This window comes from Rhinolophus ferrumequinum, chromosome 7 (assembly GCF_004115265.2).
Source record: "Rhinolophus ferrumequinum isolate MPI-CBG mRhiFer1 chromosome 7, mRhiFer1_v1.p, whole genome shotgun sequence".
Taxonomy (NCBI): Eukaryota; Metazoa; Chordata; class Mammalia; order Chiroptera; family Rhinolophidae; genus Rhinolophus; species Rhinolophus ferrumequinum.
The window spans coordinates 62731451-62749586 of NC_046290.1; the positions used below are offsets into that span (position 1 = coordinate 62731451).

At 32.8% G+C, this 18136-nt stretch overlaps 1 protein-coding gene across 2 annotated transcripts in view; it reads left to right on the forward strand.

Moving 5' to 3' along the window:
• Nucleotides 1–18136, forward strand: part of SLF1 (SMC5-SMC6 complex localization factor 1) — a 62016-nt gene that overhangs the window by 32426 nt on the left and 11454 nt on the right. For both annotated transcript variants that reach the window (XM_033110776.1, XM_033110777.1), the window contains 5 exons: nt 436–594; nt 1401–1564; nt 4308–4439; nt 5010–5175; nt 11714–11861. In XM_033110776.1, the coding sequence (XP_032966667.1) occupies nt 436–594; nt 1401–1564; nt 4308–4439; nt 5010–5175; nt 11714–11861 (769 nt within the window). The remainder of the gene's footprint in view (nt 1–435; nt 595–1400; nt 1565–4307; nt 4440–5009; nt 5176–11713; nt 11862–18136) is intronic.

An 18136-nucleotide genomic window follows, 5' to 3' on the forward strand; every position in this document is an offset into this window, starting at 1 on the left:
TATTATTGTAATTGTCACTCTTTGCAAATATAGATGACATCTTAATATATTTAGTATTAATAGACATAGTTTGCTTATAAGTTTAAAAGGAAAATAAATTTTGCACATAAACAGCTATGTATAGTTGTAGCTCTGACTGAGGCTTCCCATTACCAGCTAGACTTTGTAAATTCCTCTTAAAGTTTTTCTTTTAGAGGTAGTATTTCCCCTTAATGTTTAAGACAACAGAGAGTAATAAGTGAAACAAAGTGTTTTTTGCAGTGCCTTATCTTGTAAAACATTTATATAAATCATCTTTTTTGAACCACATAGCAGTCCTATGAGGGGGTGAGGTCAGGAATTATCTTCATTTTACAGATGAGGAAATAAGGTAATTCAGGATTGATCCCAGAATTTTACCCTTATCTTTGAGTCATAGAATCCTTCCTTTCTTAGGTTAAAAGTGCTGAATTTCCCAGAAGTGTATTAAATTTAATTGAAAGCCTCATAGAAGGTCAGTTTTTTAAAGAAGCAATTGAAGAACTTTCCTCTTTGCAAGCACATTATATCCCTCCTGTATGCCTTCTTCATGCTCTTCTGGAGAACATTCTACAGGTAAGAATCAAAGAATTAAAATATGAACGTTTTTTTTCATTTTCACATGTTAACAGTTCCTTTTCTCTTCGGTACTTTTCCCCTCATTTTAATAGGAAATACAGTGCCCATTAACATTTCTTTTCTGTTTTTAAACTATTTACTAGGCACTGCTCTGAGCGGTTGTCACAGAATTTCCAAGATAAATTTCTTGTGGGAAGATTTTATCTGATTTTTTTTCCATGGCAGTAAATTATCCAACATGAAAATAATTAGACTACAGTGATCTAGAATGCCATTCAGTGAAACCACTCCTTTAGTACATTGATAATCATTTTTATTTATAGTGTAGATAGACAGCATACTCCTTAAACTATGAAAACCAATCGGAACAGCTTTTCAAAGGTAGCTTTCTATCATGTTCTTCATCAAAGTGCCAATTTGAAGAAATAACAGGTGTAAACTATATCAGATTACAATTGGTGAGAAAAATGTTGCATGAAGTTTCTTACCTTTAAGTTCCTTTCAGGTCACGTTTGGGAACTCTCAATCTCACTAAAATCATAAAAAGTAAAATGAACATTTCATATAAGTTACTCCCAAAAGGTACGATTATCTAATGTGTAGATACATGTTCAGAGTGTGCCTTTGTTTGCTGTAATAATTTAATTAGCTACATATGATATTTCCATCTTATCTCTTTTGTCCAAACACATACATTTGGCAAGAAAGTTAAGCCAGGGTTATTATAGTTTTAGACTGAATAAGCTGGGAAACTGTACTTTTAGCTCTAATGTTTTATTTTTTTGTTTATTTTTAAATAATAGGATAACCTAGATACGTTTTCTGGTCGATATTTTCATATACTGTCAGCTCTTCTTCACCTACATCCTCCTTGGAAGTCCCCAGCCATGTCAAGATATTACTTAGAGTTGTTTCAGTGTCCTACTTGTATGAAAGGAGTGTGGTCTCTAATAGAAGTGCTTATCAGGTAAGGAATTTCACATATGAGGATGCTAGATTTGATCTAGTTGTTATGCTATGTGCTTGTTAGATACTGATGAAGGAAGTACATGTCTTTTTAGAAAAAGTTTATGTGTGTATGTATATAGTATGTTTGTGTTGTATTTGTTGCAAAAACTCCTATAAAAAGGCCAAGTCTAAATTGGTCATGTTTGTCAATCAGATTATTTTAAAAAAATAAATGTTTAATGGGTACATGAAATGGATTTATAGGAAAGCCAAATCATTATTCGTTTTTATTTTTTAACAAAAATAATGCTGTTTGCATATTATTTTAAAAATTAAGAAAATTAATTTGTTGAATATGGATATCATCAAACTTTGGTCATCAAAAACAAACATTTGTAACTGTATACAGTATCTGTGTTTGTGTTTCTGATATATTTTTTTCAGCTAGAAATTTGAATTTTGATACTGAACTTAATATTCCTAAATATGTCATCTCTTTCAGGCCTCTGCACATGCTGTCATCTGCCTAGATACTTCCTTTGTCTTACACGTTACTCTCTCCAGAAATCCTTCCTATTTCTCCTTGTTTCTCCCAAACAAAACTGATCATTTTTCGCTTTCTTCTCTGTTAGCTCTCTGTATCTGATAGCCCTCCTTTGTTTAGAAAGTACTATCTTTTTGCCCAAGTGTTCAGTGTTAGGCAGTCCATGGTAGTCAGAGAAGGGATGCTTGACTAGCCAGGCAAAGGCTAAACTGTTGGTTATCAATTTGAAATCATAAAGATTCACCAACCACCTTGGTTGTGATATATTTGAAGCAAGCTAATCAGCTAGCTACATGCATTTATTCATTCTTTCAACAAATGTTTATAGAGTACTTACTGGAAGCCAGACACTGTGCTGCATTTCAGAGATAAGAAAAATAAAATAAGTTCCTGCTCTTTTAAAGGTGACTGAGATGTAAACACAACCCAAACACAACAGTACTAGCCCAGCATAGGTATATAGGATGTGGGAATATATAGTGTATGTAGCTAACATCTTTCCTAATTTCCAAATTTGTTTCTTCCTTCACTGTCATTGCCTTTATTTAAAAGCATGCATTGCTTCTTATGTAAACTATTGCAATTTTGATCTGCTTTATTGATCTTGATTTTATTTTTTTCCATTTATCTTCCAAAATACCCCCATATGCTCTTTCCAAAGTGATCTTCTCATTTCCTAGATAGAAGTCCTTCATTAACTCACACATCATCTACAGTTTACATTTCTTATCAGAACATGTAAGACCCTTCATGATTTCACCCCTGTATATGTCTCCATTCTTATCTTCATCATATTCCCAAATGTGCCTAACGACTGAACTATTTTCCATTTCCTATGCCTTTGCTTTTATGTTTCCGCTGCCTATATATACCTTCATTCCTGCACCCCCAAAATACCTGTCCAACTCCTACTCATGCTTTAAAATGCAACTCAGATACTACTTCCTAATTCTTTTTCCTTTGAGTTTGTTACTCATATCATCCTTGGACTTTCTTAAGAATAGATGCTCAGTTTTAAACATCTTTATCCTCAGTGCTTATTATAATATCTGGAACATAATAAGTACTTAAGAATAAATGTTTGAATGAATTAATTGAAGCTATGTGAAATGAGGTTTAGATAGCTTAAAAATAGATTTTTTAATAAACAGAAATACCCATATTTTTTTCAAAATAATTGGGTTTATTGGGGATTGTATAGTTGGAAAGTGCCTAGGGAAGTGGTAGGAATATAGATGAACTGGGTGATTTAGTCTATTTTTGAATATATTTGAAATGTTATATAATATACGTTAAAAAAGAAAAAAGATAATTTGGTATCCGTCTCTGGCAATTATCAGATAAACTAAATAACTGTACACATATGGAAGATCTTCTAGAACAGATTTGAGTAATAAATGAGCTAACTTTAATAGCTATTAAGGACCTTCCTAACCTGAGAATGTGGTATTCAAAAAGAAGACCAAGAAGACAAAGACAGAGGTAGAAAGTTACAAGTATATTGTTAACATAATTGATGATAAAGTTGGAAGAAAATTGTAATAAATATTGTTGACTAGACTCTCTCTCTCAGTCCTAGAGTTCTGAGAAATCTTATGCTCTCTTTTAAAAAATACTGTGGAACTGTGCTGTTCAACCCAGTCGTCACTAGCCACGTGTAACTATTTAAATTTGATTAAGATTAAATGAAAAATTCAAGTTCTCAGTTGCACAAGCCACATTTCAATAGGACATATCCATCATCACAGAAAGTTCTATTGCACAGGACAACCATAGAAAATGCAAAGAAAATAAATACTGAATTTTTAAAACTCGAAAAAGTAGCCCAAAATGACCTTCATTTTACTAAATAATGGAAAAAGTTATCTTGATTAAGAAGATGGTTATGGAGAGTATTATAAATTGAGAGTTTAGCACGTTGTATAAATCAAAATGAATATCATTATTTTTTATCAGTGATATAAAGAGTACAAAGAGAATACCAGATGGTTGTTAAACACTACAATTATTGAAAAATAAAAAAATTAGATCTGTATTATTAAAAATTCAGTATCATTTGACATGATTTAATTTTTAAAGGAAGAAAATAAAATTTATATATGCTTTATATTTTGTTGAAGCGAATTTCATTAAAATTTCAGTAATACTCTAAAAACATACTTTATCCACAAATTACTCAATAAATTGCTTGTATTTTTTTTGGATTCATCTTTTTCAGGTCTTGTCTTTTCAATGAAAGTTTTTGTCATCAAATTTCGGAAAATATTCTTGGCTCTAAGATGCTCCACCTGAGACTGCTCAAATTTTTCTTTAATTTAGTTGAAAGTGAAGTGCGACATCTGAGTCAAAAGTAAGTTTTAGTTGGGATAAAACCCACCATTTTCTATATTTATATTGTTCTTTGTACCATTTTTCTAATTATTTGTATACATATTTCTAAAAAATTACCTTGTTTTCTAGTTTAAAGTAGGTTTATTTTAAAAACATTTCCAGACACAGGCCTTCAATGGCAGTAAAGATTTATATATTCTTATGTTTCCTTAGTTCACATTTTGATTTTCAGTAATTTATATATTGGATTAGGTAAGAGTGTTTTTATTTTTCAGGACTTTTATATTTTTGAATTCTTTAGTAATTGAATGCTTAAGTAAAAAGCTACACTAGGTTTTAACACTGAATTTGTAATATTCCTGATAAGTTGATTTATGTGCGACAACTTGAAGTTAGATTATTATGTTTACATGGTGATTAAATTGAACTCAGGACATTTTTCATATTTTGTCCTTTATTGCTATTAAATATTATGACCTTTCTATATTCAGAAATTGCAAGAATTTGTTTTTTTTATGACAAAATATGTCTAATAACTGTAGTGATCAAATTGGCATAAAGATATACTTCTTGTGCATATTTTCATTAGGTTGTATGACTGGTCAGAGTCTCAGAGTCTGAAAATAACAGGAAAGGAAGTTCTCCTTGAAATCTTCTGGTCAGGAAGTGAGACCTCTGGACTTTTGACCAAACCAGTAAACATGCTTTTGGAGTGGACTATATATTCTCACAAGGAAAAATGCAAGTCTGATGATGTAAGTAGGATTAATTTACAAATGAATAATTGCCTGCGAAAACACATCTTTGAATTTTGCATCATTTTTCTTCTCTTTGTTCTTTGAATTACTTGAGAAAAATTCAAATGAACCCAAATATGTCATTGTTTTCTATTTAGTTTATCTAGTTTAAGGTAAAAGATTTTGGGAGAATTGTTTCTTTGTCATCTCACATCTAGATGTGGTAGCTAGGGACAGTTATTTGATCTTTACCGGTAGGAAATCTATACTTATCTTTCTAGATTATTTACTTTTGTATGTTTCTATTCTTAAGGAACCTGTGATTTCATAGTTTTTGTGTACTAATAAAGTCCTACTTGTTTTAAATCTACCTTTCTGGATGTTGGGAGTTATTTCCTCAACTATTTCTTTGTAAGTAGATTTTGTCTGTCATTAGAAATTTAACATGGAGTGATTTTAGTGTATTATCTATCTGAAGGGTATTTGGGAGGGTTAAATCAGTAAAATATGAAAAGTGCATAGCAACATTCTTTGCCACAATTTGGGTACATAATATTAGTTATCTTTCTCCTTTTCAAAGTGATCTGCTTTGGGACTTTCTTGTCTACGTTTTTTTGTATTATGTCATTAACTTCTGCTCGTATTTTTTAAATTGTTTCCTTTTACTTTCTGTTTTCTCAAAGTTTTGGATCTTTTTTAGTCTTAATTTCAACTACCTACACTTAATATAAATTGACTTTTAAGTACAATTTGAGATCCATTCTAGAGGCTTTGATACTCGAACCTAGGCTACTTTTATTTTAAAGTATTTTCATTTTCAATAATGAATTCCCCTTTGATCCAAGAAATATTTTAAAAGACTGTTTTAAAACTTCTAAATAGATGGTTTTTATTATTGTTAATGGATTTTGTTTGTCTGTACTTTTGTTGTTAATTTCTACTAGTGAATTTTGGTTAAAGAATAAGCCCTATATCATTTCTGCTTTCTGAAATTAACTGAGCTTTTCTTTTTTGACCTCATGTAAGATTAGGGAACAAAATGTGTTTTTTCTGTTGTTTCTCTATCACCTATGAGCTCAAGCTTAATGATAAGTTTAATCAACACTTCTGAATTTACTTTGTGGATTTGTTTGTTTATGTCTTTGTTTGTAAAAGTTTCTGCTTTGTATAGTGATGCCATCTTATTATCCATGACTGATAAATCATAATTGCCAGCTAGGTAATATTTTCCTCAGAAACAGTAAAGCATAGTAGTTAAGGTGGAGAGCTCTGGTGTTAAACGTTAGAAAGTCTATTCTATTTTAAGATTAAGGAAGATTCTTACATAGTTTCCCTTCTAATATTTCCTCTAATCCATTTTTCCCTCCTCTACTTTCTAAGTTCCAATTAAACTTATACTTCATCTTCTTATTCTCTGTTTTTTACCCTCTCATCTATAGGTACTTTTGATTTTTTTCTACACTTGGAACATTCTAGATAGTGTTTTTTCATCCAGTTTTTAGTTTAATAATCTCTTTTCAGCTGTGTCGAATATGTTGTTAAACATGACAATTGTACTTTGAATTTTTATAATTTTTTCGGTTTTAGGCTTTTTTACTTCCAAATTGTTATGACATGTTTTTATGACTTCTAGTTCCCTATGAAATTTTCTAGGTTTTTTTTTCTCTTTGAACATGGCAATAATAATTATTTTATAGTATGTCTGATTTTTCCACGTTTGAAGTCTTTGTGCGTCTGTTTATATTTGTTGTTTCTGCTGTGTGCTTCTCTTATATCTTTTTTATTCTCTTGCAAGCTAATTATTGTTGACTGTGTGCTATAAATTGCATTTGAAAAATTATCTATTGAAACAATTTGTGGCAAAGACGGAGAATGTCTTCTTCCAGAGAGAATTTGTTTGCTTCTGACAGGTGTCTGGGTGTACTGCCAGTCAAGGACTACCCTAATCCAGCGTCCAGGTTCAAGAGTTTCTGGGTAGTCCATGTGAACTACAGGGCTACAAATACATTCCATTTGTTTTTAATTCACTCTTACTCTTAATGGTGAAACCCTTCTGCGTCTACTAGGTATTAGACCTTGGGTTATGACTTTTATACTCCTTTTTCTCCTAGGCTCAAAAAAACCTCACTTCTGTATCTCAGCTCTTTCTCTGAATATATCCTTAGGGCAAAATCAACTAGCTTTGAGTGCCTCACATAGCTTTTACTTGCTCCTAGATCTTGGCTTAGCAATTCCTCATAACTTTCCAGGACATCTTTTACTTGTTGTTCAACATTTTTAGTTTTCTTCTATAATAGAGTTTATCTGAATTATCTAGGCCTCCATTATCAAAAACAGAAGCCCTTACTGGTTTTTAAAAATTCTACTTAGGGGCCTAATCTGACGCATGCTTAAAAAAATTCTTTTGAGGGACCTAATTTATTTTTTTTAATTGGTATTTTAAAAGCAAGCTTGTTTCTAGGTGTAGCTAGACTTCTTTGTGATCAATTAATCCTATTATGTGGCAATAACCAGGTGGGTAGCCACTTTCTTATACATGTATCTGGTTTAAAAAAATAATATGGTTATACAAATGTGTGTAAATTTAAAATATTTAACAGAAATAGGACTATCTACATTTAATTGCCAGTTGAATATAGTACTTCTAAGCTAAAACTGATAACATCCTTATTAATTACCATCTGCCTTTTTATGTACTTTTTAGACAATAGAATCATTGAGGATAGAAATATTTCCTCATTTTTAAACGTTTCCTTTTTACCTATTCGATTACGTAAATGAAATGGTTCATTACAACTGAAAACAATAATAAAACTGACGTTTTCACAATTTTACTAAATCACCAAGGGACTATCGCAGATAAGAATTTGCTCAGGAAATACTGATGTAAATAGCAATAGATTTATACATATTCAACTTGAAGATTTTTGTTCACATTTATAAATAAATTGAACATATTTGTGCAGCAATCTACAATAAATTATAGCAATAAATTGTACAACAATAAGTTGTAACATGAGAACTGGTTTTAAACTTTACAAATTAATATTTTATTTAACATTTGAATTGCTCAAATTCACATAAATTTTTTTTATTGTTACCTTATCTGTTAGAATTTATTTTTGTACGTAATTATTAACCTTTTTGGCAGTTTCCAATTTCAAGAATTCCATGCATGTTCACAGACATCATTTTCTGTACTATAAAACATTTGTTTCTTGATTTGCTGAGTTGCAGCATTCAATTTAAGTCATTAGCTAAACAGAAGTCCTCAGTTTATGCTAATATTGTTTTGTCATAATGTCAATCAGCAAGTATTACAGAGTGACACAATGGCAGTGAATTTCATTGTCATTAATCTGAGAAAGCTTTGGGCTTTTCTTGGCAAAGAGCAGAGGTGGGCTGTGTCAAGGTTATGGAGGAGATACAAATTTTACTAAGCTTGGTGATTAGTCCTACTTTTTTTTTGTGATGTCCTTAAGTGCTATTGAATGATAACCCTACAATTATAGGTAGAAAGGGAAACTAGTTTGTATTTAAAGATAAGGAAATTGAGGCTAAAGAGTTTAAGTAACTTATTCAACATGTCACAGCTTGTTAGGGCAAAGCCTTGACTAGAGCACAAGTCTCTACTGCAACATACTTTCTCTTGTTTCAAATGCTAGTGTTTAAAACAGGAAGAGGCAAGTAGTACATTATGTTTGCATCTTTCTGTCAGAGGTACTAGAGGAGCAGTTTGTCATCTCTTGCAATGGGATATTGTAGAAGCCCTACCTGGGAGTCAGAATGCCAAGATTCTAGTTTGTTCTACATTATATACTAGTCAATTTTTGGAAGCTCTCCAAGTTTATAAACTGGAGATTATACTTATACTGGCAGATAATAGAAAACTATATTGACAGAATGTCTGATAATAAACTTCAACATACTGGAAAGGAGTTCTAAAGTATATATATGTCATATTTGCAAATCAAATCTGTCTTTCATTTCTTTGTTAATTCTTAAGGTATTCATGTTCTATTTTTTCAGCTTTCGTTAGTCCACTTCTAGAGCATATATATGCACTATGCTAGGAAAAGCAACATTGTTTATACACTGTTAAAGTTTCGTTGATTACAATCCATAGCACAGTGTGTGTCTTGGCCCTATTGTTATAGTGAGTGTCATAGTTAAGGATATAGTATAAAAGGATCCAAGAACCTGATTTGAAAGTGTGTTTTTATATAACGTTTTTCTATTATGGATATGTGGTATGTTTGTATCCATGCTAATGGCACACATTAAAATAACTTTGGCAGGATAAAAACAACTTTGGCAGGATCTTTTTTGTAAAGGAGCTACAATCATTTCTTGCAAGTACTGCTTAATAACAGTAACTAACTGTTTAATAACAGTAATATCAAGGAAAATTGAATGTTAAGCAACATCGATATTTATTTGTGCTATAAGGTGTATATTTGTGTAAGGAAAGAGGAAAAGTTCCAACTGTTGATTTTATGTTATTTTTAATTGATGGGAGTGCTGGATTGTGGTTTTATATGAGGCTTATTAGCTCTGTAGGCTAACCTTTCCTCCTATTTAAAGTCTTAGGACCAGAGATTTGAAAAGTGATCCTGATTTACTATATCTTTCAGCTGGAGAATACTTTGAGAAATCAACATTTACCAGTGTCTCACTTCCTTTCTGAGTAGCGTCATTGCTGATATTCAGATACACATGTTGGAAGGAACATTCTGTGGCATGAGTCTTGACATGATCAACTTGCTAGTTTAAATATAGATTTTCACTGCCCTGTCATGTTCTCTCGATAACTTGAACCATGAGAAATAAAACTTGCTGAGAGTGATCGTCTAATATGTTGTCTTTACAAAGAATGAAGTTGGCCTCCTGCAAAGCTCTTTGAATACTGGCGAAGACGCAGTGCTTCATGAGTTGATTCTGTTCAGCTTTAAGACTTGGGCCCGGTCAGGGTCCGGGGGAAATGCTGGTACTTTCCCACCCTGTTATGGCCAGTTCTGCTGCTCACTTCCCATGTCACACAACTGTAACTGCAAGGCTCAAACCTGGCCCTCTAATCAGGGGGGAGACGGGAGGGAAAGTGCTGATGCCCACTCATGAATTCTGACCTAGCAGGATCAATCTGTAGTCAAGGTTCTATATTGTGGCCCATGATCGGATCTGAGGAAGAACAGTGATTTCGTAATCATGCAGCTTAAAAATCCCCGTGGACTCATTCTTCAGAGTCTCTGCCCCAGATTCTAATGCCCAGCCGTGCCATAGTGCAGTGTGCTGCCCTAGCGTGATAGGTGTGCAGCTCCCCCGGTCGTCTTGCTGGGGATCCCGACTGAGGGTTTTCCCTCAATAAACACTTTTTTTGGCAGGCCTGATGTGTATATTACTTGACCATTTACCATTATTGCCACACAAACCAGAAATAGAACTTCAATTTTGAAATACTGTAATAGCTTCTTATGATAAGGATTTATGCCCTAATGAAATACTATATATACCTGTAATAACCTTGTTTGCTAAAGCAGGAAAAATAAATCCAGTCATCACTGAGGGTTCAAAGTGCTAGAGATTTCTCTGTCACTATCCCCTACTAGACCTAGTATGGTGGTAGACCATAACAGTTATAATCTGTTTGGATACCATAACATTTATATACCAAAATCTTTCCACATGCCTCTACCCAACTGTTAATTTAGTGATTTTTTTTTCACACTTAGACAAAAAAGTACCAAAAATATAGGAATTTCAACTACATAGTTTTAATGTCATTGTTAAAATTTATATTTCAACCAAAGGTGCTTTTAAAATACTATTTTCACCCCTCTTCATCTTTACAGTTTATGGATTAGAAAGATATTTTTAAACTCTAGGGGAAAGCACACTTATTGTAAGGTTTTATGCTATACTATAGGGATTTAATGTTTATTTTAGAAGTGATCATATAAAATAATATTCGTACTTTTAAAACTGATCTCGATACATCTCTAAGGTAGTGGTATTTGATATAATTCAATTAAAATTTGAATCAATTTCTTTACAAGAAAGGATAATCTAGTTTGCTAAAGTTTTTATTTATTGTGTTTTTCAAGTCTTTCTGGAGAAATGCAAAGGTTAATTTTATATATAAACGGGTGGCTAATCTTTTTTTATATACACTCATATTCCTGTTAACAGAAGTCCATAAATGCAAGCTACTTCCTCACTATTTTAATGACACTATTGCCTGATGTAAGCACTTGGAACCACTGGTAAAGTGATCTTAAAAGGTTGTTATAAGCTATCCATATATAAGTTCTGGAAATTTTGTTTCTTTAACTGTTTTGTCAAATAGAGAAATAAAATATAGATGAGAGGAAGAAGGAAGTAAAGGGAGAGAATGGAGAGAGGGAGTTTGCTAGAGTTCGTAATGCTTTTTTAGCATTAGCTAAATGTCAACAAAATATGACTATATTTTAAAATAGCTAAGTTTTGCTTCAACAAACATTCAAAAAAATACTGACAGAAATCATATATTTTAATAATATGTTTCCCATCTTAATGTTAGGTCTTCAAACATGAACTAGCTTACTTACTGACTGGAATTCTTGGAGCAGCGATAGATTATTGGATCTTCCTTGGTCTTAAGATGGGTAGAAATGTGATGCGACACATGTCTGAGGACTTAGGAAGTTATGTTTCCCTTTCATGTGATGGTAAGTGTGTCTATGTTATGTTTTTCTTAGACCCAGTGTAGAAATTAGATTTGAGCTTCCTTTAACATATGTGCATATGAAACTTTCCTTAAAAGTTATAAATATTTACACATTTGTATGTATATATGTATACACACACGTGTGCACACATCCATAGACAATATAAAGAGGAAGGTAAAAATTACCCATAATGAATTCTCCCACACAGATAACCATTGTTAAGGTTTTAATACATTTCTTTCAAGTATTTTTAAGCAATTTTACATTTACTATATATGTAATATTACATTCTTATTTTCCTCTAAATATTACATGAGCCTTCTCCCAGCACACACATCATTTGTTATTCAAAAATATTTTGGTGATTTTATGAAAATTGAAATTATAGTATAGAAAATAGTACCTGGAAATAAATTATTGTATGTCTGCATATAATATTGTTAATGTTTTCCTTAATCCTATCACTAAAAATTAAACCATCCTATGCAACTAAACATTTAACCTAATTAAAAATCAATTTATTCTCTTTTCATTGGAGATTGGCTTTTTTGTGGATGGTTTTGAATCTCTCATGATAAAACCAATTTCAATATCTTTAATACTTCTGATCATTCAAGCTGAGTAGAAAGCATTGCGTGTCTCTAAACTTATCTGTGCCATATGAACAGTTACTAGGTCTGTCTTTGCATGAATACTTAACAGTATTAAAAAATTAAATTCATTGAATCAGAATACTTATGTTATAAAGTCACCTGCATAACTTGGGTTAAATCACTGTTTAAAACATTTTTCCCATGTACCTTTTGCTGTATAATTTTTTTTATTGTAACATAAAAAGTTGCTACTATTTTCCATTGAGTCTGGTGATCTAACAGATAAGCCTGGATAAAGCAAATAGAAGTAATTTATATGAATAAATTTCTCACTCTTTCTCTTCCCCCCATTACCTACTTTAATTTTTAAAGTTGCCTCTCAGATAAGTTGGGTGAGTAATACTATTTAAGCAGTGTGATGGCAAAGCTCATTTTCAGGTGCTCATCTTATGAAAGTTTCTTTTTTTGGGTCTCCGGAGAGACTTTCCTATGACCTTATATTCATTACTAAACTTCAAAGCCAGTTTAGGGAACTATGGAAATCTCTCTCTCTCTCTCTCTCTCTCTCTCTCTCTCTCTCTCTCTCTCTCCTTCCCCCCCTTCTTTCCCCCTCCCTTCTCCTCCCCCCACCCCCCAAAGTCCCTCTTTCTGTAATCCTGAATCCCTAAAATGAACATTTTTTAAACCAAGCAAGCTTTTTGTGGCCCCCCAAATATAAAAGATGATTTTTTTATATACTTAAAAATGTTTTACACTGCAAAATAAGTATTCTGTTTTGTTACGCATGGGTTTCAGTGCATCTTGGTTTTATATAAAAGGAGAAGTTCTTGAATATGCTGTCAATCACTGTAATACTTTGAAAAGAGAATCTAGAAGAGGAATCCAGGTTATAACTGGATTCAGGATTTATTCGATGAATGCCCTCTGCAAAGAGAGGTCTCTTTTTATACTACTGAAGTTAGAAGATTTTTATCTAAAGCATTTTATCTCTTTTCTTTTTTTCTCTTTCTTTTTCATTGAGCTGAGGGGTGATTGCTGTTCCTTTTGTGGAGTAGCTGTCCTTTGTTGCATGACTTTTTAACATTTCTTAGCTCAAATTCAATCTTGCTGCAGAACCCTTTCTTATCATTTCTTTCCCACCATTCCTACTTGCTAGTTTTGTGTGTGTGTGTGTGTCTTTTTTCCATTTTAGACACAGAATTCTGGCATTATTTGCCAGAAGGAAAATGAAACATGCAGCTAAAAGGATTCCCTGTTTTCATTCCATAGTGGAAATCTCTTTGAATTTGGTGACTCCGGATGGGATTAACAGTGGCTTTCGAGGCTATTCATATAGTTATATGTGTTGTTTCTGGTAGGTATTGGTTTTCTTTAGGGAAATACACCATAGTTTAGCCAAAACCATGAAATGAGCCTTGTATTAAGTGGGATTTATTATATGTTATACATCAGCGTTAGTGCTTTACTCATATTCTGAATTTCCCTTCACTTTAAAGTAAGGCATTCTTATCCACTGTTATTCCCAGTTTTCACATGACAAGTTTAAACCCAAAAGTTTGAGCCTGTGACTGACTCAAGCTAAAAATTAGACTTGAACATTACCAGTATAATGCTGTCGACAAACTGAGTGATGGTTTTGCTCTCTAGGACCTATTCAATCACTAATATATAAAACTCTAGATGAGATTTAAACTACATCCCTGTTTAAAAAGTATGTTTAAGCTTTTCTTTACCCTTCTCAAAACACACAGACAGTTGGTTCGTTAAGCTTCCATTTGGGCTATAATAGGCAGTTTTATTTTGTTTTTGTTTTTCAGGTGTGCAAAGCAACATAATAGTTAGACATTTACATCCTCACAAAGTGATAACCCTCCTCCCCATAATATAATAATAGGCAGTTTTAAAAAATTTAACATATTTCTAAAAATAGTTCAAATTACAGTTGGTTCTTTAGGCTATCATCGATAGGTGGCTTTAAAAAATTTAACATGTATTTCTAAAAATAGTTGAAATTAATATCTTTCCAAGTTTTTGTTGTTACAAATATGTCATGATTTGTCAAGAGAGAGAAATCAAGTGAACAGTTTACCCTTAAGAGAGCAGTAGCATATCTACAGCTAACATGCAAAATTAAAATGTTCATTATGGAGTTGGTAGAATAATACGCTTATCCCTACAAGTGAACTAGATATTCTAATGATGTCCTTTTTGTCAATATTTTGATGTTTTGATGAAGAACATTTCTTTTTCTCTGAGAATATTCCCTACTTTAAAAAAAAAAATCCTTTCCATTCTTCAGCTCGTTTACTATTTTCACTTTTCTTAAGTCATTAGTAAAGATGTTATAATTTAGTTGTTAAATAATTTCTAGTTGTAAATATTGCTCCATCTTTCTCATTTATGGCAAACTGGATATTTTGGTTTTTCCTCATCCAAAAGTATAAAATTCAGATTCAGATCTATTGAATTAATTTTAATTTAGTAAAATTATTGTTAGTTGTTAATTGTTTTATAGAAAATCAAGGCAGAAGATATTTCAGTAGATAAGTAAAATTCTTTTTTCTTTCCATCAGATCTCATGTCCATCAACCCCACATATATATTATTTTTTATTTCTAAACGCTTTGAACAGAAAGTTTCCTATATCCCTTTCTATATTTTAAGATCAAGTGATCTGATTTTTTTTTTTAATGCCTAGTTGAAATTCCTGATATATTGGCTTACACTAGGGATTGGCAAACTTTTTTTTTATAAAGTACCAGAAATATTTTTGGCTTTACAGGCTCTACAGTTTCTCTCCCATTTACTCCACTCTGCAGTGTAGTAAGAAAGCAACAATACATAAATGAACAAGGCTGTGTTCTAATAAGCCTTGATTCATAAAAATAAGCAGCAGGACATAGTTTGCCAATCCCTAACTAAAAGTTACAGCTCCTGTTTTCAGTTGGAAGAAAACATGACCTCAAAATCTACTATACTATTTAAAGTTTTCTTCAGATAACTGTAATAAAGCTTTCTTTGCCTTTGGCAGACTACATCATTATGTTTTTCTGATAAGTAGTTTTTCAAATTTTTATTCACCTGTTTTTTTAAATCTCTATTTTAATCCCTCTCCATGCTTCAGACCTCTTCCATCAATTAAATTTTTATGATTGTCTCAGTCAAAATGTTTCTGTTGCCTTCATTTGTTCAACAAATCTTTATTTGTCCCTCTGCCAGTCATTGAGCTAAACACTTCATATGCAGTGGAAGAGGGAAACAAAACATGGTCCTTGCCCTTTTGGAGTTTTAAATGGGAGAGGCAGACTGTAATTAAGTTAATGTAAATTTAATGTAAATACATAATTTAGAAATGCTAAGTGCTCCAAACAAGAAAAACTAGGTGTTGAGATGGTTGAACTTACTTTGTATTGGGTGGTCATGGAAAGAAGAACCTGAAGGCCAAGTAGTTTGGTGGAGTCAGGGAAGTGTGTTCCAGTCAGAAGAACCGCTTACCAACACTGAGATAGGAAAGAGCCAGGCCTGTTTGACGTCTTCTGGTGTCTGGCTAATGGCAGACAACAAGGACAAGAGTGGCCAGACTAAAGCCAAAGAAGGGGAAGAGGAGTTTGCATAGGAACTTCTCAGCCTTGTTGAGGAATTAGAAGCCATTTTCACAAGGGAGTGGCATGATCTGATTAACTTTTTTAACAAAACATCATCCTGTCTTGGCTCTTTAGAGTTATTGCTATCTGCTTGTCATTTATCCATTCCTGTATCAAATACTGAATGTTTGTTCTGTGCAAGTTAGTGATCCACAAACTATGAGGGCCGCAAAAATGACCATGCCCTTAAAAATCTTACAGTCCAGGGGCTAAGTTTCTCATGTTCATCTATTACCATTTCCTTTGCATGTGTTACCTGGTGATATGTGGATCCACTATCATTTATTTCCGTTTTTTTTAAACTAGTCAAATGTTCTTCCTAGATGAATAACTCCATTTCGAAGTTCCAAAACAAGATAATCTCTTGAACTACACAGTGCAAGTTGTTTCAGCTTTCCTTTTGCCTTTGCTTGGACTTGATATGTTAAGAGATCAGTTGGTTACAGTAAACTCTGTGATGATAGGTATACTTTTTTAAATGTATACAACTAGAGATTTAATGTTCAAATTCCTTTTGATGATTATCCTTCAGTTTACTGCTTGCAGTTTCAGATAATACTAACAGCCTAGAAGGTTGTAAGTAGTCAGTTGTAATAAAAGATTATAAATAACTTCTTTCTCATTTCCAGTTCTTACAAATTGTATCTCTGTTGAGGCTATTCTGGAAAGGGTTATTTGACATCAACAATCATGTCTGTGTGGGGCTAGGTGGGATCTGATACTTGACATCTGACTGGAGCCATTTGCTCATAGGGTCGTCTGCACAAGGCACGAACCTCAGGTCTCTAAGTCAAGGCAGAGTTTCTTTCTTATCCTGTTTGTTTTGGGCCTGATAATTCTTTGTTGTGGGGGGATGTCCTGTGAACTATGAATTATAAGATGTGTAGTAGCTTCCTAGCTTTTGCCCACTAGATGCCAGTAGGACCTCCCTCCCAAATTGTGACAACCAAAAATTGCCAGATGTTCCCTGGAGCAACGACCCCTCCCCCTTAGTCCATTTTTCCTCCACGCATACCCCAACCCCCAATTGAAAATCAGACTGTCAAATCAAACAGTCAAGGATATTAGACTATAAGGATATTAGAGCCCCAACCTTTTGGGAAGGCGTCTGAGTAGGACTGGACTTTCATTGGATGTCTGAAGTCTCTTCAGCCTGAAGGAACTCAGCCCCTGAGTGGGGAGGTCAAGTTTTATACTTTCTATTGCTATTAAATTTATCATTCTGTCCAATTTTTTAAAATTACAATATGGCTTGCATCATATTTCCACTGGGCAACACCACTTTATTTTAAAAAAAAAAATTTTAATTACAGTTAACATTCAGTATTGTATTAGTTTCAGGTTACAGTATAGTGATTAGACATTTATATAACTTTTAAAGTGATACCCCCCCATTAGTCTAGTACCCACCTGGCACTATACATAGTTACTACAATATTATGGACTATATTCCCTATGCTTTACTTTACATCCACATGACTGTTTTGTAACTACGTACCAACTTCTAGATCTTAACCCCTTCACCTTTTCCTCACAGGCCCCCTACCCCTCTCATATGGCAACGGCCAGTTTGTTCTTTGTATCTATGAGTTTCTTTTTGTTTTGTTCTTTTTTTTTTTTAAAGATTGCACATGTAAGTGAAATCATACCGTATTTTTTATCTGACTTATTTCACTTAGCATAATACTCTAGATCCATGTTGTCAAAAATGGTAACATTTCATTCTTTTTTTAATGTCTGAGGAATATTCCATTGTATATATGTACCGCATCTTCTTTATGCAGTCGTCTATCCATGGACACTTAGGTTGCTTCCATATCTAGGCTATTGTAAATTATGCTGCAATGAACATGGGAGTACGTATATCTTTTTGAATTAGTGTTTTGGATTTCCTCAGATAAATCCTCAGATGTGGAATTGCTGGGTCATAAGGTAGTTCTGTTTTTAATTTTTTGAGGAACCTCCATACTCTTTTCCATAGTGGCTGAACTAATTTGCAATCCCACCAACAGTACACTAGGGTTCCCTTTTCTCCACA